This window comes from Protopterus annectens, chromosome 2.part0 (genome assembly GCF_019279795.1).
Source record: "Protopterus annectens isolate FY-2018-M chromosome 2.part0, PAN1.0, whole genome shotgun sequence".
Taxonomy (NCBI): domain Eukaryota; kingdom Metazoa; phylum Chordata; order Ceratodontiformes; family Protopteridae; genus Protopterus; species Protopterus annectens.
In genome coordinates, this window is record NC_056728.1 from 932419090 (window position 1) to 932443288 (window position 24199).

The 24199-nt window shown below is 40.5% G+C and overlaps 1 protein-coding gene across 1 annotated transcript in view; it reads left to right on the plus strand.

Moving 5' to 3' along the window:
- The window catches only part of TMEM150C (transmembrane protein 150C), a 1481241-nt gene that overhangs the window by 506336 nt on the left and 950706 nt on the right, over nt 1-24199 (plus strand). Inside the window, exon 3 of the mRNA XM_044061193.1 lies at nt 12866-12919. Within this exon, the coding sequence (XP_043917128.1) occupies nt 12866-12919 (54 nt within the window). The remainder of the gene's footprint in view (nt 1-12865; nt 12920-24199) is intronic.

Genomic DNA, 24199 nt, shown 5'->3' on the forward strand with positions numbered 1-24199 from the left:
CAATACACCCCTAAGAGCTGACCCAGTTGTTTGAGATTTGGGAACTTATGCGAACAGTGACCTTAGTTTTGACCATCATGTGTCCATTGTAATAAAAAAAAGTCCTTCTATATTGCACAGCTTGTAAAAAAGGGATTTTGACAAGATCTAGGGGTGTCATAGTTCTCCTTTACTTGGTCCTCATTAGGCCAGTCAATGAATATAATGTCCCCTTTGTCATGTACCTGCCCAGCACATGCAAAAACTGGAATGTCCACAGAGATACCTTATGAAAAGGATACAAGGCCTAAACATTGTATCCCACATGGACCCACTCAAAGCTCTGTCACTATACTCATTATGCCATAGACTGCTAAGATCTGTGTCTGCCATGCAAGGCATCCTCCGATCTATTAGTAATGGATTTGCTGCACATCAGCAAGTCAAATGGCATCAGAATACTGAGTCTAGGCATCTAAACCTCTTATTCAACATTAATAGAATGGTTTGGAGGAGGATGTATATCTCGCACAGGATACTGCTGCTCTGGAACAGACTCCCAATCCATATAAAATAATCATCAGCCCTGTCCATATTAAAGCACTACTTGTATCTAGGGATAGGAAACAGAAAATTTACCCCATGACTGTCCCCTGTGCAACTAATGGACAGAGATATCTCCTAAATGTTTTATCCCATGCATGGATCACATCAAATTAACAAAAGTATGATTTTGTTTACTCACTCTAACACCAAATGAGATGGGTTTATACAAGCACCAAAAGAGAAATTGGCCAAGTTTAAAATGATCCACATGGGCAGCTAGCCTAGTACTAACCTATGAACCTGTATAAACATGTTGTAAGGCAATCTATTAATAAAATTGTTGATATCACACACAATAAAATCCCCAAAAAATCGTAACTTTTAATTATAGTAAGTTATAATATCTTACTAACTAATCATTTATTTTTTTTTTTCTTGAGTTAATTGTGAACCTCTGTGCTGACCGAGCAAATGAAATACTGTTGTACAATGCTTCTAGGTGGACACTGCCTAAGATGATCTGCATATTCACATTATCTTATTGGTAAATAAAGCATAAATATTTGCACAGTGGTGGTAGTTTTACACCGACCATCAGTGAGAGAGTTTGCCAGCATTATGTACATTTTCTTATGTACATTTTCATTTGATGCCATGAATGTAAACTCCGTCTGTTACAAGTTGTCTGATGAATAAGTAGGGTTCTCCTGCTTTTAGCATAACCTAAGAACATGTACAATATCCTCCAAATCCACAATCCTTTGTGCTGCTCCTTTGACTTGATCAATGTTTAAAATTTAAAAGCCCTGTAAATAAAGTGTACAGAAATAACAATACTTAACTGTTTCCCCTGTGGATTATTGCACTGCACATATAAGAATGCACTACAACACACACACACACACAATTACATTCATCTCTTTTTGCAGGCAAATTTGCTGACTTTAGAAGTACCTGTAATAATTATTATGATCCAAGTCTGCCTGTGGACAAGCCCCTGCTCTTACGATTAGTGAGACTGTGTTATTAAAGGCATTAAAAGCTGTTAAACCCAACTATGTAGCTGGCTGATTTAAATATGTAATTGTTTAATAAAACAAAGCTATGCTGCCTAATCTGCTGTGTCTGTTTCAGAAATGCTTAATTGACTTAATTGTTTCACCATCTTGGAAAGAAGCTATTGTTGTGATGATGCACAATGGGGGTTATTTTACTTCAGTTGGCAATTTTAAACCAATTGGCCTTATCTGTATATTGGGCAAATGCTTTGAGTGTATTTTGTAGGATTATATTGCATATGTTGGGCTTTGTGGGCTAGATGTTATCATGCATCGCTTTATGGAAAGTAGAGCTTGTCTAACTCATTTGGTTAGCTTTTATCAAGTGGTTTGGGACGTTTTGAATTAAGGACAATCAGTCAATGTGGCATACTTGGACCCTGCAAAAGCATTTGATTCCACCTCACAGTCAAGTAATGGCTTTAATGAAAAGGACTAATTTTAATTTTTATCTTATTAGATGGGTGGGAGAATGATTGAAAGGCAGAAGTTGCAAAGTTAGAATAAAGAGTACCTTTTCTGATAGTACGAATTTGAAAGTGGGAGTGCCTCTGGGGTCTGTTTTTTTATCTCATTTTTAAAACACCTTTATTGACTTACTACTTATGACATATTCATTTATATAAAAGTAATCAAACCATATTAAAGAGTTCATATTTATCAGCATTATATATCACATATATTGTTCTATACAATATAATCAATCCAGTATTCTGTAAATTATTTAATTCCTGCATTCCCCTAACATGTGTGTCCAGCCCGCGGGCCGCATGCGGCCCTCAGAGCTCTTCCATGCGGCCCGTTAAGTACCCCTTAAAGTAGAAATTAAACTTTTTTTTCGTTCGCGTCCTTTAACGTTTATGCGCATGCGCCACATTACTTGTTTCACTTTTTTTTTATGCCAGCGTCTTTCCGCTGGTATGCGCATGCGCCAAAGCGCCGTTTTTTGCGTCGCGTGATATATTCATGATCAGCAGGTGAAGGAAGAGCATTGTGATCGCGGCAAAGAAAGAACTGAGAGCGAGGGGGATTGTAATATTTATTTTATTTATATACACTGACTACACTACACATCTCCTGCAGTAACAGGCAAGTCGTTAGATTAGTCTTAGTGTTAACTAGTAGCTGTAAGGCATAACACTGCTCTAATCTACAAGGATGCCTAGACCTGTTTCAAGGAAGGATCAAATGTTTCTGAAAATGTTATGTACCTACAAACTTGTGTTAATTTTATATGGAGTCAGGATAATGTGGAAGGATACCAATCAAGAAATGTGTATTTTACTAAATAACAGAAGCACAAGAACAATAAATAATCAAGATTTGCTTTGGTGTGTGTGTGTGTGTGTGTGTGTGTGTGTGTGTGTGTGTGTGTGTGTGTGTGTGTGTGTGTATGTGTATGGGGGAAGTTCAGAGTCCTCTTACGAGCTTTAAAATAAACCAAGCACCTACCACCCTGCTTATAAATGTCTACTTTGCAACAATGAAGCATGAATGGTAAAGCTCAATAAAAGTACATACATTTTGAATGCTATTCTACTGTGTGCTTTTTTTCTTTTAAAGTCCTTCAGAATACTGCTGTGTTCCTGAGTGAACCACTCAAATACATTGCTGTTTCCTGTAGATAGGGTTGGATATACTCACATTTACAGTTATCACAATTACTTCTGAGAAAAAAATATTTACAACACATGCCAAATACGGAGAAACTACCAACAATGTTTGTGCAACATTAAAAGTAAATATAATGGCATGTAGTGCTAGAAAGATAGAAAAAAAGCAAGTACTGGCTGCAGGTACTGTGTTTGGCACAATTATTTAATCTGCAATACAACCTCAGCGTCTTCAGCTTGTGTTTTAATGACTGCAATATGTAAGAATTACTGGTATGAATTGTGTGTGTGTGTGTGTGTGTGTGTGTGTGTGTGTGTGTGTGTGTGTGTGTGTGTATTGCAGTGCTAAATGTTACAAAGCTGTTGCATATAGCAGAGTATCACCAGCATCATTTGATTTTTGCAGACGTTCCTTTATTAATGTTGCAAATGTATTTATTATAATTATAGCAATAAGCAGACTTCTACTGTGGTGATGTTACAAACTCTGTTCATACACACTGTGTTGTCAGTGAAATCATATGACTATTAGTCTATGTGACTGGATGAGTGAATGGTCACTATTCTAACTACACACCCTTTATGTCTCTGAGAAAGTTTCGAAGAAACTAATGAGATATGTTGTTGTATGTGAACTCATATTATTATAACATTAGTTAAATATAAAGCTGCTATGTGACTGACAATAGAAAGTGTATGGGACTGCCTAGTTAAGTAACTTAGAGTTTGTGTGTACAGACAGCTTATGTGACTGACAATAGAAAGTGTATGGGACTGCCTAGTTAAGTAACTTAGAGTTTGTGTGTACAGACAGCTAGCCTATCACAGAATCCGTTAGTTTAGTTTGTATTAGTCCGCGTGTACCTGGGGTCTTTTGCTCTTCAGTCTACGTGAGAGACCTTTTTTTTTTTTTTTTTTTTTTTGTCCTCACTTGCCGTTTGCAATGATATATTTTACATGCGGCCCCGAGACCATTTCTGTTGACTCAATGCGGCCCTTGCAACTGAAAAGGTTGGACACCCCATATAGTACTAACTTATTATAAAACACTTTACAAAACATAACATTATTTTCATAGTTATATATACATACCATTACATTCAGGTTTAAGACACATTGAGCAGCAGTTATACAATTGACCCTTCCTGAAATGGAGTGGTAGAAAAAAGTTAGAAGTAGTTGAAGGTAAGGCACCTAAGAAATAGAGAGGTCATTAGTCGGGGTTAGTGCAAGGACATAGCCAATGAGTTTTGAAGTATTTCTTGAATTTGTTTTTGAATTGAGTTAGTGAGGGTTCTAGGGTCAAGTCAGCTGAGAGTCTGTTCCATGTTTTTCCAACAAAATTGGCAAAGAGTCCCCAGCTGAGTAGTTGGATTTGTATGTTTGAACTAGGAGTAGTCTAGTGGATGATCGCAGTGGCCGGGTGCTGGTGTAGAGGCTGATGATATTTTTTAGTGCAGATGTATTTTCTGGTTGGTAAAGGACTTTATGTGCCACTATTAGCGGGTTGAACTGCAGTAGGCTTGGCAGTTCAAGCCATCCTAGGTGATTTAGGTTGTGACAGTGGTGTATCCTGTAGGCTGTGCCAGTAGCAAATCTGGCAAAGTGGTTATAGCAGGATGATAGTTGAGAAGAGTTGATAGTAGATGGGAATAGGAATGGGCAATTGCAGTTCTAGCAAGTGGGGTAAGGAAAGGTTTGATTCTATAAAGAGAGCCAAGTTTTTTATTAATGGTTTTGATAGTTTGATATGCACATCAAACTACAGGTTATCAACTATGACACCCAGTAGTTTAGTTTGGGCTTCTGAGGAGATGATAGTGCCATTGTTAGCGGTTATGTTGAAGGATGGCAGGGGGTCCTGCATGTTGGGGGGGGGGAGAGGAGCAGCTTAGTTTTGTTGGGATTTAGGATTAGATGTTGATCAGAGAGCCATTTTTCCACTGTATTGAAGATATTTTGGGTTAATATGAATAAAGTAGCTGGTGAGGTGTCAGAACAAATCAAGGTGAAGTCATCCACATATTGAATGCAGGTAGCATCTGGGATGACTTAATGAAGGTCGTTGATAAAGATGGAGAAAAGAAGGGTCCTAGTATCGAGCCCTGGGGGACTCCTAATGTGATAGGTAGGCGGGATGATAGCTTTTCCTGCTATAGGACTGCCTGTTGCCTGCCCTGCAGGTAGGATTAAAACCATTGGAGTGCATGGTTGTTTAAGGAGAAGGCCTTCAAGGTATTTATAAGCATTTTGTGTTCAACCATGTCAAAAGCCTTGGATAGATCTAGAAAGAGTGCTGAGGATAGTTTGTTATTATTGCGGTTGTGGTTAATGATGTTGGAGAAAGAGAGGAGGGCAGTAGTAGTACTGTGGTGTGGCTTAAAGCCATGCTGAAAGTTGGACAACAGCTTGTTCTGTGTGAGGTAGTGCATGAGCTAAATGTGTACACACTTCTCCATAATTTTAGCTAGAGGTGACAGAATAGCGATGGGTCTAAAGTTTGACAGTTCAGTGGAACTGCCTCCTTTATGGAGAGGTATGACATGGGAGATTTTCCATATAGTGGGTACAGTAGCTTCAGATATAGCTCTGTTGATCAAGATTGAGATGGGATATGCTATGGTGTCAGTAGCCTTTTGCAGATAGTTTGCTGGGAGGAGGTCAGCTGCCAGGGTGGTGTGTCTTAGTTTCTTAAGTAGGGCATGAATAAGTTGAGTAGGAACAGGTTGGAAGGTAAAGTATGTTTGAGTATTGGGTGTGGCTGCAGTAGAATTAGAGCCATTGGGAGAGAGTTGGCTGGCTAGAGACCGGATAGTCGCTGTGAAGAAGCTGTTTAAGTTATTATCAATGTCTACTGGGGATTTTTTGGGGAAGCTGAGGGGGGGGTAGAGTGGCAGTTTGGCCTGGGTGGAGTAATTTGTTTATTCCTGCCAAGAACTTTGAGGTTTGTTTTGGCGTTTTTGCAGTAGATGGTAGTAGTGGTTCTTTTTGTCTAAGGTTATGGATTTTTTGGTGTCATTTCTTAGCTGTCTGAATCTTAGTTGATCAAGTGGGGCTTTTGTTTTTCGGTAGGTGGCCCATGCTTTGTTTCTTGAGTGAAATTTTGGTTTTGGTATCTTTAGAAAGCCGTGGTGCAATATTAACTTTGGTTCTAATAGAGCAGCTGGGAGCATGGGAGTTAAGAATAGCAAGGAATTTGGTGTTAAAAGTATACTACTGCTTCATCTAGGGGGAGACTTTTTAGTACTGAACAGTTGCATGCCTTAAGTTCATTTTGAAACTTGGTGAGAATAAAATTCTTGTTGTTTCTTAATGTTCTATAGGTGGGTTGGTAGGAGCAGTCTACTTTGTGCTTGATTACATAGGTGAGGCAGTGGTCACTTAGGTCATCAGGCAAAGTGCCTGATTTATAGGATTGAAGATAGGTATTGACGAGAATCCAGTCTAGGGTACTTTCCTTGTTATTGGGTTTTCCTGTCCTGGTGGGGGAGGTTATGATTTGAGTAAATCCATAGAGGTTTATGTGGGTTGTGGGGGTTTCATGAGCAAGTGTTCCAGTCAATGTTGAAATACGCAAGAACAATTGTTTCTTTGGGGTAGTTGTTGGATAACCAATATAAGAAATCTTCTAAGGTTTCTGTGTTCCTCCCTGGGGGAATGTAGACACAGACAGTGTTTACATTTTTGTTTTTATTAATTTGTAGTTTTAAGATGAGAATTTCAGCATTATTGAACTGGGGTGGTTGTTGGGTGTCTGTGCTGACAGATAGGGTAGACTTGTAAAGTATGGCTACCCCGCCACCCTTTCTGGTGGTACGGTCTAGTCAATTCATATTGTACCCTGGTGGCAGAATCTCATTGTCCGTGGTGGCAGGCTTTAGCCACATTTCTGTTAGGCACAATATATCTGGGGAATGAACAGCTAAGAGGGCATGCAGGTGCTGAGTTTTGTTATTTATGCTCCTAATGTTTAGATGGCAAGCCAGCAGTGAGTTAGGAGGTCAATTTGTTGGAGCTATGGTGGTAGGGGATATAGTAGGGGGATTAGGGTCAACAGGTGGGGATGGACCAGGGTTTGGGTGGATGTCACCATCCTTTGTGAGGTTGCAGTGTATCTTGAGTTTGAGTTTTAAGATTTTGATTAAAGTTTTGTAATAGTGTCTAGTTTTAGGACTAATGTAACTAGGTCTAGTAAGATGGTAGTATTTAAGGGTTAAGGAGGTAAGCATGAGGGAAGTGAGTAAGGGTGCATTATTATCTGTTGTAGATGGGATGGATGTTTGGAATTTAGGGTAGTGGAAACCTGGGTGATCCTGATATTCGTAGGTGGTTAGGAAATATGGGATGAGTAACAGGGGGTAGAAGTAGAGTTAATAAGACTATTTTGGGTGATAGCATACCTACTGAATGAGACTTAAAACTTAGGCAAAAGGAATAGTAGAGGTGGATGACTGGTGCTATCAGGTTGAGGGTGGTGTTGTTGAGTGACAAGTTGTTACTGATTGGTTTAAAAAAGTGTGGTGTGGTAAAGTACCAATAAATGTATCAGCAAAAGGGGTGAGAGAAATTTGGAGGCAGGGTGAGGTGCGAAGCGAGCCTGAGCGAAGCAGGGATGAACCAATGCCTGTACTAAGTTGTAGCAGTTTAACCTGTTTGAGAAAAGAGGGGGGGTGGTGGAAAAGAGAAGGCAGTAGGAGTGGTTAGAGGGATACTTTGATTCAAGACACCACACCAGAGGTAAGTTGAATATAAGGCTCTAAAATCTGCACTCAACACTTTGTTACTTGCACTCAACATTTTAATTTTACTTATGTTTAGCAGGAAAGACAGACAAACAGTATACAATTTTGATGATTTTTACAAGGGTCACTTGTTCAAATGTCAGACAAGTAAGTAAACCATTCAACAGGAATCTATGTCTGAGTGTTAGAAAGCCAGAAAGGTGCAAGGTATACCTGTAAAAATTAGGGTCAGAGAGACAAATGTAAGAGTCAGTGTGCTTTAGTTACAGGGGAAGGAGGCAAACACTCAAGTAGAAAAGAGCCCTATGGCTGACCAAAATGGTGACTGGCTTAATTACACAGCACCGTAAAAGAAAGCTTAACAAATGCTTTTTATATGTGTTACCTACTCTGATTAATTGCTGAGAGAAACAGTTTTTGTTTTGGTGGCCAATTGCAATCCTGTGGACACCGTTATGCAGGAGCTGCAGTATGTTAGTGTAGGTAAATGTGAAGTTCAACTAGGAAAGGAGAAAAGCAGAGATTCTAGGGTAAGCATTAAGGGAGCAACAGGCAGTTATTTTATACTAATACATTCAGAAGGGTTTTTTTTGGGGGGGGGGTAAAGTAATGAATTAGGATTTATAGCTAAGAAACCTTAGCAAGAGAGCAATGCAGTAAATAGCAAACACTTGCCAGATTTTAAAGATATACCAGTAAAACTAAATCAATCATTCACAATTGTACAACTGGAAAATTGTCAGTAAAAGCAATTCAGGTATAGCTAGCTAGCACAAGTTATTCAGGTCATAAAAGCACTTCTTCAATGTTATCATAAGCTTCCTGAGAGACTGGACTTTTCAAAGAATACCTGTCTTGTATGATTATGCCCTAAAAATTCCTTTTAGTCACCTATTTTCTGAGAGCATGTAGCAGTGTAGCAGGTGTTGAGACTAAGAAACCTGCCACTAGCAAAGCATATATAGGTAAGTAGAAGACATTTTCTAGTTGATGCCAAACTAGGAGTCAGGATTCCTTTAAGGCTTGGATGCCTCTGGTTGTTACGTATTTGTATGAGTTATTATTTTCTGGACTTTCGTACTCTTATCAAAGTTGATCTCTTGGCCATCTTTGCTTTTCTGCCCTTAGAACCTCCCCCCTTTTCTATCCAACCTCAGGTCACACAGTTTTTGAAAGGGGCTTTTCATGGCTGTTCTCCTAGAAGACAAGTGTTTTCCTTCTTGAGATCTCAGGTTTATTTTAAAGAAAGTTGCACTTCTCCATTTGAACCAACTCATCAAACTGAATGGAAGTTCTTAACTTGGAAAAAAGTGCTACACATTGTTCTGACCTCTGCAGAAAGATAATCTGAATTACAAGGTCTTACGGTGGGTCATCAATCTCATTTTTCATATGGTATCTGTGAGGTAAAATCCTTCTTTTATGCCTAAAGTAGTTTTATTTGAATCAAGCTATCTCTTTATCTTTTTTTCCAGACCCCAAAAATAAGGGAGATAGGATTTTGCATACTTTGGATGTCTACATACATCCCAGGTATACTATACCGATAGGGCTAAAATCTTCAGGCGATTGGATCAGCTATTTCCTATGAAGGTAAGAAAGTGGGACAATCAGTGTCAAAACAGTTTCCAAATGGTTGTGTTATGCTATTGCTTTCAGGTATTCTCACCATGACAAGTCATTTCCAGGCAAGGTTAGAGCCAGAGTACCAGCTCTTTTGCTTTTTCTGTGGCTTTTTGATTAATTTCAAAAGAGATGTAAAGGGTAACGTGCTTTACTGTTGCTTTACGCATTAGAAGTTAAATCTGCAAAGTCCGTAAATGATCACACAGTTTAGCACAGGAGATGAAAGCTGCCGCCTGCTGGTGATCTTCATCCTGTAGTTCTGAGTTTGATTCATTCGAGTCTTCATTTGCATACTATGTGATTCAGAGCTAATCTCTTCATAAGGCAGTACTCCTAGCCTTAGAAAATATGTACTTGTGCCTGTTGAGTTTACATAGTTTATGCATAAAAAAATACGTATAAAATATATAATTTTAATCCATGTGTATTTAACTATTTTCAAGACGCAATAATCTGAACTGCATACCAAATATTTTATGTCCACAAATTAAACAGAAAAAAAAAACACATTCTTAATTTGTAATTATCTCAGTAGGTAAAGTTAAAATACATATTTATTTATCCTTTGTTGGCTGAATTAGTTCCAGTGAACCTAGCGGTATCTTTTCAGGGGAGAGTTGTGGTCATATTTATACTACCAGGGAAAATTTAGCCAAGGCTTCAGGCAACTTTCCCTACTCTCATCAATAGTTATCTTCCACCAAGTCAGGCAGATGGGACTTTAATTAGTTAAACATCTGAAGGATGACACACTGAGGAGAGTAGAAACCTCCCCCAGATCTCTCCAGCTCAGAGGTTGCAGGGAAGACCTGATATACTGCTTTGATAATTCCGAACTAGACGGGTCCAGCAAAATAGAATTATAACTCTTTGGTAACCTATTCCCTTGTTCCACACTCCCTATTTCTTGTTGCATGTTGAAATATTTTTGTTTGCATTATAGTGGTCACTCCCAAAGCTGCAGTAGCACATAACACCATAACCATATTTATCTTGCTGTGCTATTCATGATCAGTTGTATCTGTACCTTCTCACTGTTACAGAAAGAAGAGATTAGTCAACAAGTTAACACTGAAATTGTGCTAATGCAGAATTTACTACTAGTAGAGGGTTTTAGGATGTAGCTGGGTGGAGTCTGCGGCTGCCAGACTAATATGTAAAATTATTTTAAATTTATTTTATTTTAGTATTTAAGTGTGTAATCATATTACATACAAACAGCATAAGACATAACTATAATGCAGCATAAAACTGCACGATGGTTGGATAAATAACTAAAATTACAACAGTTTAAAACAGTATCTGTATAAAAGTTTACATGGACTTGTGCTAAGGAGGATTTTAGGGGCTTTCAGAAGTTGGTCTTCGAACTACACACCTAAGGGTAGGTATTTTATTGGAGGACTGTTACCAGGTAGGCAAAATGCAAGAGAGACCAGTCAGCAGTGGAGTCTCTGATGGTTCTGTGCTGAAATCTCTCCTGTTTGGCATCTACTTTTCTGAAATAAAAGCCAATACCAAAGGGTTCTGGCTGACTAAGTTTTTAGATGACTGTAAGCTAGGAGCAGTTATTGACTCCCCAGATGACTTAGCCATCTTGCAGGAAGGCTTGTCTCAAATAAATTCCTTGTGTCAAAATCATGGTCTGAAACTAAATGACAAAAAATGCATTATTGTATCCTTTGGGAATTCATATACCCAGGGCAACTACCACATTGACTATACTTCCCTAAATGTAGATTCAGTTGTTCAGGATTTGGGAGCTTATGCAGACAGTGACCTAACTTTTGACTATCGTTGTTGTTAGAAAGTCCTTCTGTGATGTACAACTTGTAAACAAAGGGATTGTGTCTAGATCTAGTGGAAACCATGGACCCCTTTTACTCAGTCATAATTAGGCCAATCATTGAACGTAATGTCCCCTTTGCCATGTATCTGTTCAGGCACATGCAACAACTGGAGCACCAACAGAGATAGCTTACTAAATGGATACAAGGCCTAAACAACATGTCCTAGATGGACCGACTCAAAGCCCTTTCAATATACTTGGTATCCTACAGACTGCTAAGAGGTGACCTGTATGTGGCATAAAAGGCAGCCTCCAACCCTTTACTGATGGATTTTCTGCACATCAGTAAGTCAAATGGCATAAAAAATAGTCAGTCTAGGGATCTAAACCCTTTCTGCAGCACCAACAGAACAGTTTGGAGGGGCAGATATATTTTGCAGAGGATACTGCTGCTGTGGAACAGACTGCCTTTCCACATAAAACAAAGTTCATCCCTATCAATTTTTAAGAGCAACTTAGATCGATTGATGGAAAACAGAAAATTTACCCCAGGACTTCCCCATGTCCTACTAAAAATGACAGAGGCAGCTCCTAAATGCTTTATCCTATGCGTGGTTCCCCTCAAATTATCTATGGTATGATTCCCGTTATTCTTATTAAGGGTAATATATAATTATTGACCATGGGATGGATAAGGCCAATCTGTAATCAAATGGGATGTGATATTTTGAGCACAAAATGTGAAATTGGCTAGGCTTAAGATGGCCTGCAAAGGAAGCTAGCCTAGTACTTACTCATAAACCTATAATATGTAACTATCAGCTACATTGTATTTTAACTCAATATTTCTACATGGGGAAGACAGACTGTTCTGCTGTGAATGTATGGAGGGCTGAAATACTGGCATATTCTGATGATTTTATTATAAGCCTACTTGATGTATATTAATGTCCTGTATACTTAGTAAGCTGAGATAAATATAGCAGTTCATGTATGGCCTAAGGAAGAGTTTATCTGCAAATGCTGTATTAGTCTGCTGAAACAAATGAATTGTGCCTAACTCGGTGTCTGCAGTGCACCCAGATTGAGTGTGTTAGCATTTGCACCATGCAGCTAACTAGCTGTAAGCACACAGCTCCACAGTTCACTGAGGTGTATCATTTATAATCATTTTCAAATTAAGACAGGTAGGAGGTGGGAACTTGAACAAAAAGTACTTGGTGCAGGTTGTGACTTTATAGCATTGTCAAATGTGAAGGAGTGAATTAAGCATGTGAAGGTACACAAACATTGTGATTGCAGGAAATTGAAGATGATCACACAGTAAAATAGGATTTGCTTCAGTCCTGACGTTAAAAAATACATTGTTTTGGCCACTGATTTTTGAGACTGAAAAGGTAACATGGCAGAAAAAATGACTGCTGTGAAATATTAGCTTGTCCTGAAATTGTTGAACCACTATATACCATTTGTGTTTTGTTCCTAAACATTGATCTTTTGTGTCTTTATCAGGTATTTCATAGCTGTGGAAGATGACAAAATTTATCCACTGAATATGGCAAATAGGTAATAAATATTTTTGCAGTTTTCATCCAATGCAGTTTGTTAAGAAAAATGTCATTAGTCTGAACATACATAAAACCCAATTCTGTATTCTGTCATGGCAGTTATGTAATTACTATTGCTGATATTTTTGGTTATAAAATGGGTTTGAAAATCTGTAAAACCTGTTGATTGAGTGGCGGTGTAAGTTTGTGATCTTAATTGAAAGAGCCTTGAAACCTAGTGTTTGGTGGAACACTTGACAGGAGCCTTGTTCTCAGTCTTGACGATATATATATATATATATATATATATATATATATATATATATATTTTTTTTTTTTTGCATTCTTGGAATGCACACAACACCCCTTTTCAGTCCATGTAAGATGTGTTCGCTCATGTCTCTCAGATAAGGTTATTACACAAATTTCAGCATCCCTGTTTCTTTCTCTCTTCTTGTACACTTAGAATCTCCACCAAACTTGTTGTTGGACAGCTAGTACATGTGATGCTTTGAATGATCGGCCCTACCGAGTATATCAGTGGTCATCATATAAGCAGCCAGCTATGCCTCTGTTGCAGTACTGAGACTTTTTATGGCTGCTATTACTTGTACATTTGAACCTGTCACAGGTAAAAAAAAAAAAAAAAAAAAAAGAGCGAGTGATAGAAGCTTGATGTGTACTTCATTGCGCACTGTTTAGCAGTGGGGTTGCCAATGACAAGGGCCAGCCAGAAGGCTCATTCATGACCTCAAGTAGTAGCTAGAAAGGTATGTAAGGCAGAGACCGAGAACAAGGGGACAGTGCCTTACCTTATGCAGGAGAACCTAGTGCTCTACATCTACATGAGGAGCAGCCATGTTCTGAGACAATTCTCTGAGTTGAAATGCAAGCCCAGGAGATTGGCCTGTTCTGATTTTTCCAGTATGGAAGAGTGTTCATGAGTGAAGGTTGAACCTTTTCCTGCATTCTATCCCATATCAGTGGTGATTTCTGTTCCTGCTGGAGTAGGTGTAGAATAAGATCATCTATTTGTTATTTAATTTGGTGACAGCATTGTGCCCCAGTGTAGGCTGCTAATACCACAGTGTTACCACCTAGTGCAACCCTCTTACACTTGTATCATTCCTATCCTATTTCTCCCCTTTCACGCTTGATATCACCAGATTGTGTGATGGAGTAAGCCATGCCTGACTAATGCACTCGCACAAAATTCTTGGACAGCGGAATTATTCTCCATTCCTCTTACACACCTCAGTTATGGCTGCGTCAGACAAGACTGATGTTCTTGTCATTGAGATGGACAGAAATGAGTCTTTCTTCCCTAGTTGCTCCTCTGTAATGGAGATAAATCACAAGCTTGATATTCTCTCTGTCTCTCTCTCTCTTGTTTTTCCTTCAAAATTGATAACCCTGGACATCGACTTGGCTCTTTTAAACTCAGTAACTCTAATAAACGTCATTTTTTTTTTTTGTACTCCATAATGAGATCAGTAACAGTCTTGACTAGTGGTCTATGACTAATATAGTAAACAATTGTGCTGCCATCATTCTTCAACTGTTCCAAGTATCTCACTGCACTTCAACTGGAAAACAGACAATACCCTTATCAATAAGATGCAGTGGGATCCAGTAGTTTTCCCCTTCAAATTTTCTCTCTGTCTCTCTCTTATCCATAGCATCCTAAAGTTTTGTTCCTTAATGTAAAGCCCCATTCTCAGTATGACACCCTAGCACTGTCCCAGTAATCAAGGAGCCTCAATCCTCACCACTGGCAACAGTGAGGGACGTGCACACTGGGAGCATGACAAGTATACACACAGTAATGTGCAGTTTCCCTTAAGAGCACACAGAGATCCAGATTACCAATAAGTCTCCCCACTGGCACAGCTATAGGTTAAGATCTGAGCTGAGGGACCAAGCCAAGACCTCCAGCACACTCTGTACAACCAGTGCTTTGTGTCGCTGCCCAAGTAGCTCACACACACACACAAACTTTGAGGTTTGATTTATATACAAACACACGCACGCACACACACACACAGACACACACACACTTTGAGGTTTGATCTATATACAAACACACACGCACACACACCTGGGGAAGGCTGGCACAGGTTTACTAGCTATGCCCCCTTCTTCCCAGACTATAAGGTAGTTTACACTGCCACCAGCCAACTGTTATCAGCTACTTTAAGGCCCTTAACAAAGGGTGTCCAATCCTACTCTGTAATGTTACTATTAATTCAAATGGTAGTCTGACCAAGAGCAAGGCTCTTTAGGAGTGGCCTGTACAGTGTCACCAAATAGATATGCAAGTACTCTAAGAGTTTAAATATCTCTAAACAGACCAGCCACAATTAAAAGGTTTAAACAACATTGCAGGGCAGTCACAAATAAAGAAAGAAAACATCTAAGCTGTACTTTACTATATTCCTATCTGAATCTAAGAGAGTTACTATGCCCTAAAAACACAGCAAGGTAAGTGCAGGTGTGGTGAGAGTGGTTGTTCTTGCTAGATCAAAGACAAAATACAAAATGCCCTCTCTCTCTCTCTCTCTCTCTGACAGCTCTTAAATTAATATCAAATGTTACTGGTGGGTTAGCTTGAATTACATCACTTTGTCACCTGACTTTAATTCCTAAGCTAAACCCCAGAAACTTCAGAAACTAACAGAATTTAGCATCTCACTGTGAAAATACATAGTCTTCAAATGTTTGCAACTGCTAGTAGACATAAAACAATAAAACACTTGGAAAACAACACAGAGAGCCTTCTAGTGTAGACATCCTGTCTGCTGTTGACTGATACTGAAAGGTAACATTTTTAGCACAGTCGTAAAACAATTTAATTTCAACTTTTGTCTTGAAGTTTTGCAAGTTAACGCTCTGTGTTCTAGTTTCTACTATTAAAACATATACATTTACACAATTACAATAGTTTATATACTAGCTAGTTGTTCCAGTGATCAGATTTTGCTGATCCCTGGGCTTTGTATTTGGTTTCTGTGTTCCTCCATTTTCTTGTGTGGCCAGAGGTAGTTTCTTTACTCACCAGTGGGAGTGGGGAGTACTGAGCTGCTTGTTTGTCCTCAGAGGAGTGGTTAGAAGCAGCAACTTGTAATTTGTTGGCCATTTTGGGTCATTTTTTCCAGCCCCCTGCTATAAAGCACGCGTTAGCGCGGAGCTGCTACCGTTGCACACTAGATTTAAACTATTAGGGCTACCTAAAGTCCACTCTTCAAATTTTCCCTTAAAACTACCTTCCTCAAAGTATACTACTGTTCTGTCTAGTGTATCCTACAACTATAAATTATCTCTACTTGACTCCCAAGTAGACTTTTCCCTATCTGTATAGCCAAGCACTTGCTCCTACAGTACTTATCACCTCGATACAGCACTCTTGTTATAGAAAGTACCCCAAAAAAGCAAACCCCATTTCTCGGTCACCCACATCCCCCAAAACCTTTTTAAGTTTTTCTGGCTATTCCCTTTAGCATGTCGAGGGATCAGTTGCTAATGTCCTGTCCTGCTCAGCTGGTGAACCTGGGAATATTGAGGCAATGTTACAATTGCCTCATGTACACAGACAACCCTCTCCTCTTCCCACAAAACACAAATACATGCGAGAGATGCAACTATACGGCCAAACTGGAGGCTGAGCTCTCTCAACATAGGACTGGCAAGACCAGACAGGAGGAGAAGGTAACCACACACACCATAGACCCAGTCTCACATAATACCATCACAACCTCAAATCATACACATAAACACACAAAGACATACTCGGAGGCTCTGATCAAAAATCTACCAAAACAGCAGAGACCACCAAAGCAGACACCCAAACAACTACCACCTCAGAACACAACACCTGCAACACATAGACCACTCAGTCAGAGTGTCAAGCAGTCACAGCCCTTAAGGCCAAACACAATGCCAGATACACTAGTCATTGGTGACTCCATAGTCAGACACACTGACGTCCCGCTCACCAGACTGAGTAAGGAGAAGATCACAGTAAGCTGCCTGTCGGGTGCTAGAATCCGCCACATAACGCATGCACTCAGGTCTCTCAACAGCAGGTACAAGTACGACTCAATCATTGTCCACGCTGGTGTTAACGACCTGAGACGTACCTCCTTGGACTACATGAAAAGAGACATAGAGGAGCTCTCTGATTATGTAGCCCAAGCAGGTATGACCCTGACCTTGAGCAGTATCCTACCTTCACCAAGAATGATGCCACAATACAGAGATAAGATGATCAGCTTTAACAATTGGCTTAAACTCTGGTGTCACTCAAAGGGGATCCAATGTCTGTCTGCCTGGGATGACATGCTGGACAAGCCACGCTGCTTCGCAAGGGACGGCTTGCACTTGTCACCCCTGGGATTCCGGATTTTGGCAAAGGCTCTTGCCACCCCCATACTGCCTTTTTAGGCAAGGCTCAAATTCTAAACCTACCACCCTAGAACACAACAAAGAAATAAAACTAAGTGTAATGCTGCTCAATGCCAGAAGTCTCAACCTCAAGATGCACGCACTCGAGGCCCTTCTCAGTATGGAGAACATTGATGTCTGTGCTGTGACAGAAACCTGGTTCAAGGCTCCTGAGAGCACCCCAGCACTATCAGGTTATACCTCATATCATGCGTTCCGCCCCAAAACCCGGACAATACCAAGAAAGGAGGAGGGGTATCCATATTCATCAAGGACACCCATACCTCTAGACTGGTGGCAACGCACGATGCATCGGAAACCATCCAGGTGCAATTAACCATAGGCAAGACTGCTCTGCAATTTGTAGCATGTTACAGGCCACCCTCGCAAACTCAGGAACCTCATATGGCCTTCCTGAAAACACTGGAGGGGATAAATGTATCTCCGAACACCATCATACTAGGTGACTTCAACTACCCTAATATAGACTGGGAACACTACTAAAGCCCAAACACTCTAGCCCAAAAGTTCCTGGAATTCATAAACTCAAATGCCATGGAACAACTAGTCACCATCCCCACAAGAGGAGAAAACATACTTGATCTCATCATCACGAACATGGGAGCACAATGTTCAGCACCGGAAGTATACCCCTCACTGGTGAGATCAGATCACAGACTAATCTCGCTGGAGGTCCTCATCCCGCCCCCACCCGAAATAAAAAAGACCACAGTAAAGAACTTCTCGAAAGCCGACTTCACACTTCTAAAGACTAGTGTGGTCTCCTTCAAGGCCCCTGAACCGGCGGTAAACATTACTCAAACCGCTGAATCACTTACAAATGCCTTCTACCAGCACCTGCAGGGCCGCATGGATCAGGCAATCCCAAGCAAAACAAAGACTGTTTGTACCAAAGGCAAGCATCCAGTCTGGTGGATCCCAGCCATAAACAAACTCTACAACAAAAGGAGAAAGCTACTACAAGATAGAGCAAAATCCTTAAAAGGTAAGACACCGCTGATCACTATAAGTAAAAAGCTAAGAGCTCTCATAAAATCATCCAAAGCTAATTTTGAGAAAAAAATAGCTAAGGACTCTAAAGACAACCATAAGGCATTATTCAGCTATGTCAGAAACCTAGGAGGAAACTCCCAGATATGCTCAGAATTAGTTCAAAATGATGTGAAGATTACTGATCCTACAGACATTGCCAACATACTGGCTGACAGGTTCAGTGCAAACTCCCCCCCCCCAAAGGAGAGATATCTATACCAAATGATTGTAGCCCCCAAACATCTCTAACGCCCAGGTGAGAACTGCTCTCTCCAAGGCAAAGAACACAGCATCCATGGGACCTGATGGTGTCCCCGGCTGTGTGCTCCATGAACTCAACAAGGAATTAAACCCACAGTTAGGACAGCTGTTTAATCTTAGTCTCACCTCCGGATACGCACTCCAGGAGTGGCGCAGCGACTGTGGTCCCACTCCACAAAGGCGGTGCCTCCACCGACCCTGGAAATTACCGTCCCATTAGCTTGACAAGCCTTATCTGCAAAGCTATGGAGAGGATCATAATGGATCTCATAAATAAAGACATAGGGAATTTGCAGACTTTGGATCCAACCCAGTTTGGCTTTGTCAAAGGCAGATCATGCCTCTTAAACTTGGTTGACTTTTTCGAAACAGTCACCAAGGCCATTGACAAAGGAAAGGCAGTCCATACAGCCTACCTAGACCTGGCGAAGGCTTTCGATACAATACCCCACTCGGGCATCATTGATAAACTCATCAACTTAAATGTAAACCCATACATTACAAGATGGATTGCTAACTGGCTGAGTGACAGAACCCACAGGGTCAGAGTTGCTGGCGCCATGTCAGACTCAAAGCCTGTCACAAGTGGTGTACCACAGGGCTCAGTCCTGGGCCCACTCTTGTTTGGCATCTACTTTTCTGAAGTACAAGCAAACATAGGAGGGTTATGGCTGACAAAGTTTGCAGATAACTGCAAACTGGGCGCCGTAGTTGAAAACACATCCGACACAGATATCCTTCAGAAGGGTCTCACAGAAACGGATAACTGGTGCCAGAGCCATGACCTAAAGTTAAATGCCAAGAAATGCATAGTCATACCCTTCGGGAAAAATAAGGTCACTCCTAGCTACCATATAGGAGGCAATCCCGTGATCACAGAAGAAGTTATCAGGGACCTGGGAACCCAGGTGGACAGTAGCCTTTCATTCGACACCCATATTGCTAAAGTAGTTAGGAAGACCTTCTACATTGCCCACCTTATCATGAAGGGATTCACATCTAGATCAAGGGAAGTCATAGTCTCCCTATACTCATCATTCATCAGACCAATGATCGAGTACAATGCCCCATTCGGAATGTATCTGACCCGACACTTGCAGTAGCTGGAGAGGCCACAAAAGTTCCTCACCAAAAGGATAAAGGGTCTCAAAAATCTGTCTTATGCTGCCCGACTGAAAGAACTCCAGTTATATTCAGTTGCTTACCGCTTGCTCAGAGGTGACCTATGCCTGACATACAAGGCCATGTCAAACCCAGATTTGATGAACATGCTTCATCTCAAAAAATCTAGATCCCTCAGAGCCACAAGGGCGGGAGACTTAAACCTCGACACGGTTGTTAATAGGACGTGCTGGAGGGATAGATTCATCACCCAAAGACTCCCTATGCTGTGGAACAAAATCCCGGTCTATGTGAGGCAGAGCACCTCACTGGCCTTGTTCAAGAGGAATCTTGACCAATGGATGGGGGATCGCAGATACACCCCAGGGGTTACCTCAGTGTCACTGCTAGACAGAGGCACAGCAAAATAAAGGGAATAGTTTCTCCAAACTAAAGGGGTGGCGTAAGCCACAAAACTATGGGCTAGGCTTATAAATGCCCTCTGGCAGATAGCCTAGTATGAACCTATTTCTATTCCAGCAGGGTATGCTGTGGTTACGTTTTAGCTTAGTACAGAATATAACCGGTCTAACTCAGTTGTAGCACAAGCATCTTACATGAAGCATGTTGGCATTCACAAATGATACACAACTACTTACAAAGTTCCAGATAGCTGGGATGGCAGTATTTCTCTTTGTCACATGCAGTAGAGGCTAACTTTGTAACCTAATTTGTACGGCCCAGTTTAGTCCATCCTACATAATCATCTTCCCTACTACTAACCCAGACTCCACCCATCCACAACCAGAGGAAGCATTCACAAGCAAACCTACAAAGTCATAATTTCAATTGCATCATAACAGCAGTAAACATGTACACTGATAGCAATCCTTTCTGTATCTTTCTTTAAGGTACCAGCCAGCCAATAGCATTCCAGTATTATTTCCAAAGTAATAATCAAGTCATCCTATCAAGCATTCCAATGAGGAACTCGGTTAAATTTAGTATTGAACTCTAAGTTAACATAGGTAGATTTCCATTAGAACCTTAGGCGGAGTATATGCTTAGGCCATAATGCAGTAAGACATACTATTACTAATAGTAATAATAATAATAATAATAATGAGGTAATGCCGTCTGCTGCAGTCATCTCATCAAGAAGTACAGAATAAATGGAACATGACCAACCTAAGAATATACTGTCCAGAATGCACCAGCACCTTACTCCAGACTCTAATTCAGTAAACAGTCCTACACAAACACTGACTTATAAAACATTAAGATACTATCAAGTGACCAAATTGGTGCACATTATCCATCACACTTGACAATCCAAATGATTCCCTAACCTCAACTGATCAAAGTAAGTAAACTCTGTCTCTCTGCCCTGAGTAATACTGGATAGAGGATTTTAACCATACAGTTAAAAATGGAACTTATAAACAAAGACATGGACAAGGGTAAGGTGGTCCACACAGCCTATCTGGACCTCGCCAAGCCCTTTGACACCATCTCCCACTGGAATCATAGATAAACTTACTAAGCTGGGCATTAATCCCCATGTCACTCGATGGGTTGCCAACTGGCTTACTGACAGAACCCACACTGTAAAAGTAGCCGACTCCAAATCCAGCTCCAGACAAGTGGAGTACCTCAGGGTTCAGTCCTGGGACCGCTCTTGTTTGGCATCTACTTCTCTGAAGTATAGGCCAGCACTAAGGGACTCTGGCTAACAAAGTTCGCAGATGACTGCAAACTGGGAGCCATTATTGAATCCCCAAATGATGTGGATATTCTACAAAAGGGCCTTACAGAAACAGATGCTTGGTGCCAGAGCCATGGGCTCAAGCTCAATGCCAAGAAATGTATAGTTATCCCCTTTGGGGAAAAAAAATGTACCCGTGAATTACCGCATAGGTTGGCAGTACACTAAACACCGAAAGTGTGATAAGAGACTTAGGGACACAGGTGAACAGTGGTCTCACCTTCAATAACCACATCGCAGCAACATTCAGGAAATCCTTCTATGTGGCACACCTCATCACTAAGGGCTTTTCATCCAGAAAAAAGGAGGTCATTGCCCCACTGCCTCATCCCTCATTAGACCCTTTATAGAATACAAAGTCCCGTTTGGTATGCAACTCTCAGGACATCTGCAACAACTGGAAAGGCTGCAGAAATACCTTACTAAAAGAATCACATTCCTAAAGCAGATGCCCTATGTTGACCATCTAAAAAAACCTCCACCTCTAGTGGGAGGTCTAAGAAGATTAAATTAAAGAATTCAACAGCTTCATCTAGTGGGAGGACTTTGAGAATGCTCCTGTTTACTTGTGCAATGGTGTCACTTAGAGTTTGGTCAAAATTGGAGATGTTTCTAGTTAGACTATACTGGTGTTGGCTGAGGGCTAGGGTGGATTTATGTATTATGTATGCTGAGATGTGATTACTTATGGTTTGAGGCTGAAGCTACTTTGTTTTTCTGTGAGACTAGTCTATGATGGAACCACTAGTTGTTGTTTTGTTGGATCTAGTTACTTCATTAATAAGTTGGGTATAATTGAATAGATTTATAATTATTGAGGGTTGACGTTTTGTGACCTCTGTCCAATTTATGTTGACATCTCCAAGGATAATTGTCTCACTGGTAAAGGTTTTTGGGAGCCCAGGCAAGGATTTGTTCTAGGATGGGTATATTATTGCCTTGTGGGGTATAGAGTCCAATGATGCAGAGCTTTTTGCTGGTATTCAGTTGTAGGAAAGCCACAACAATTTCGGCAGATGCGAATTGTGTGATGGGGTTGATATATGGTAGTAATGTGAAATGACTTGGGTAAATTAATGCAGCACATCTACCTTTTTTACTGGGTCTGTGATATCTGAAGCAGCAGCTCATCATATTTTCCAAACTCCTTTATACCAATCGGCACAGACTGCTAGATCAGCTTTGCTGTATAAAATAGTACACAGAGTACCACCCTGAGATGTACACTAGGGCTTTACTGCAGGCATTTCCTGGTTTGCATAAAGATTAGCACATGGACACCAGTGTTAGATCTGAACACCTGAACTTAGACAAAGAAATTCAGAATGGTAACACTGCAGACATGTGGCCTTTTATATAAGAGGAGCAAAATTGAAGCTAGCTATTCTGGTGTCCTGTGCTGTGCCCTGATCTGGCGCCACTCTTAATTTTAGGATGAGGACAGACCAAAAAAAAGTCCTATACTTCACACAAAAAAAAAAAAAAAAAAAAAAAAAAAAAAAGCTTGCAACATTGCTGGAATGAAAATGAATGCCAGTACTGCAGTTCCCATTGTGGCCCTAACTCCTTGCACCTTGAGTGGCTGCCTCCTTTTGCCCCACCCTAGCTATGCCACTGGGAAAAATCCTACATGGCAGTACTAAACATGGAAAATATCGTCTGCAAGGAAAACTAATTTAAACTTCTTATTTTCTCAGAGGAGAATTCATGAAAATGAAGTAAGGTGTATGAAGCATGTCACAATTTTTAAAAAAGTAAATAATTGCTTAAGACAAAAGTTGCATTGTATTTGACCTTACAATAAATAGCAAGATGTGAATGGAATATGTAAATGGTATTACACTTGCTACTGTCATAATGCAATGCAGCTTTAAAAGGAAACAAATCTTTGCTTTACAGGTTATGTGTGCTGCTGGCAAGCCTCATGCTTGGAGCTGCTGAACCCAGGGCAAAGGCTATTTTCTTACTGAACTGTGGCTCACCAAACCTTCCAATTTGAAAAGCAACTCGAAGTCCTGTATGGGAGTTATGTAAGAAAAAATGAAAACAAAATGAGATTCAGAGTCAGCTAAGGATAACACTGGCAAGCCAAAGTTGCTTTGGTGGCATAGAGTGACTACAGTTCAGCCAACCTAGGTCTGATTAGCAGATTGAGCGACTGATGGCATGACAGGGAGGGATGAGTGTGTCCTCATTAGTGACGCCCCCTAGGGGGAAACATGGTCCATACATGGGGAAAGGGAAGTGGGCATGGCATATATTAAAAAATAAAAACAGGGGCAAAGACATCCAAGTCCCTGGGGATGCCTTTAGGATCCACAAATGGTCTCAAGAATTGTGGAGGGGGTAGGAGACTAGCTGGTAGACCTGGCGTGAACATGAGGCACTGGCAGCTGAGCTGGTAACAGTGATGTTTGATAGGGGTCCAAAAAACAGAAAGGCTGAAAAGAAACTAAAAAAATCTCAAAAGAAATTACATTAGCTCATATAGCAGAGTGCAAACTTTCACATAATCTGTTTATAAATTGTTGATAGGGCACAGATGTGAGAGAGCTTGTGTTTTTATACTGCTGATTGAGCTATTATGGTTTCCTCTGAACCACTTTTTAATTAGCTTACTCTCAAAATCACAGGCAGACTGTTTATTATATCAGTTCAGTTAGTGATCTGTCTTCTGTG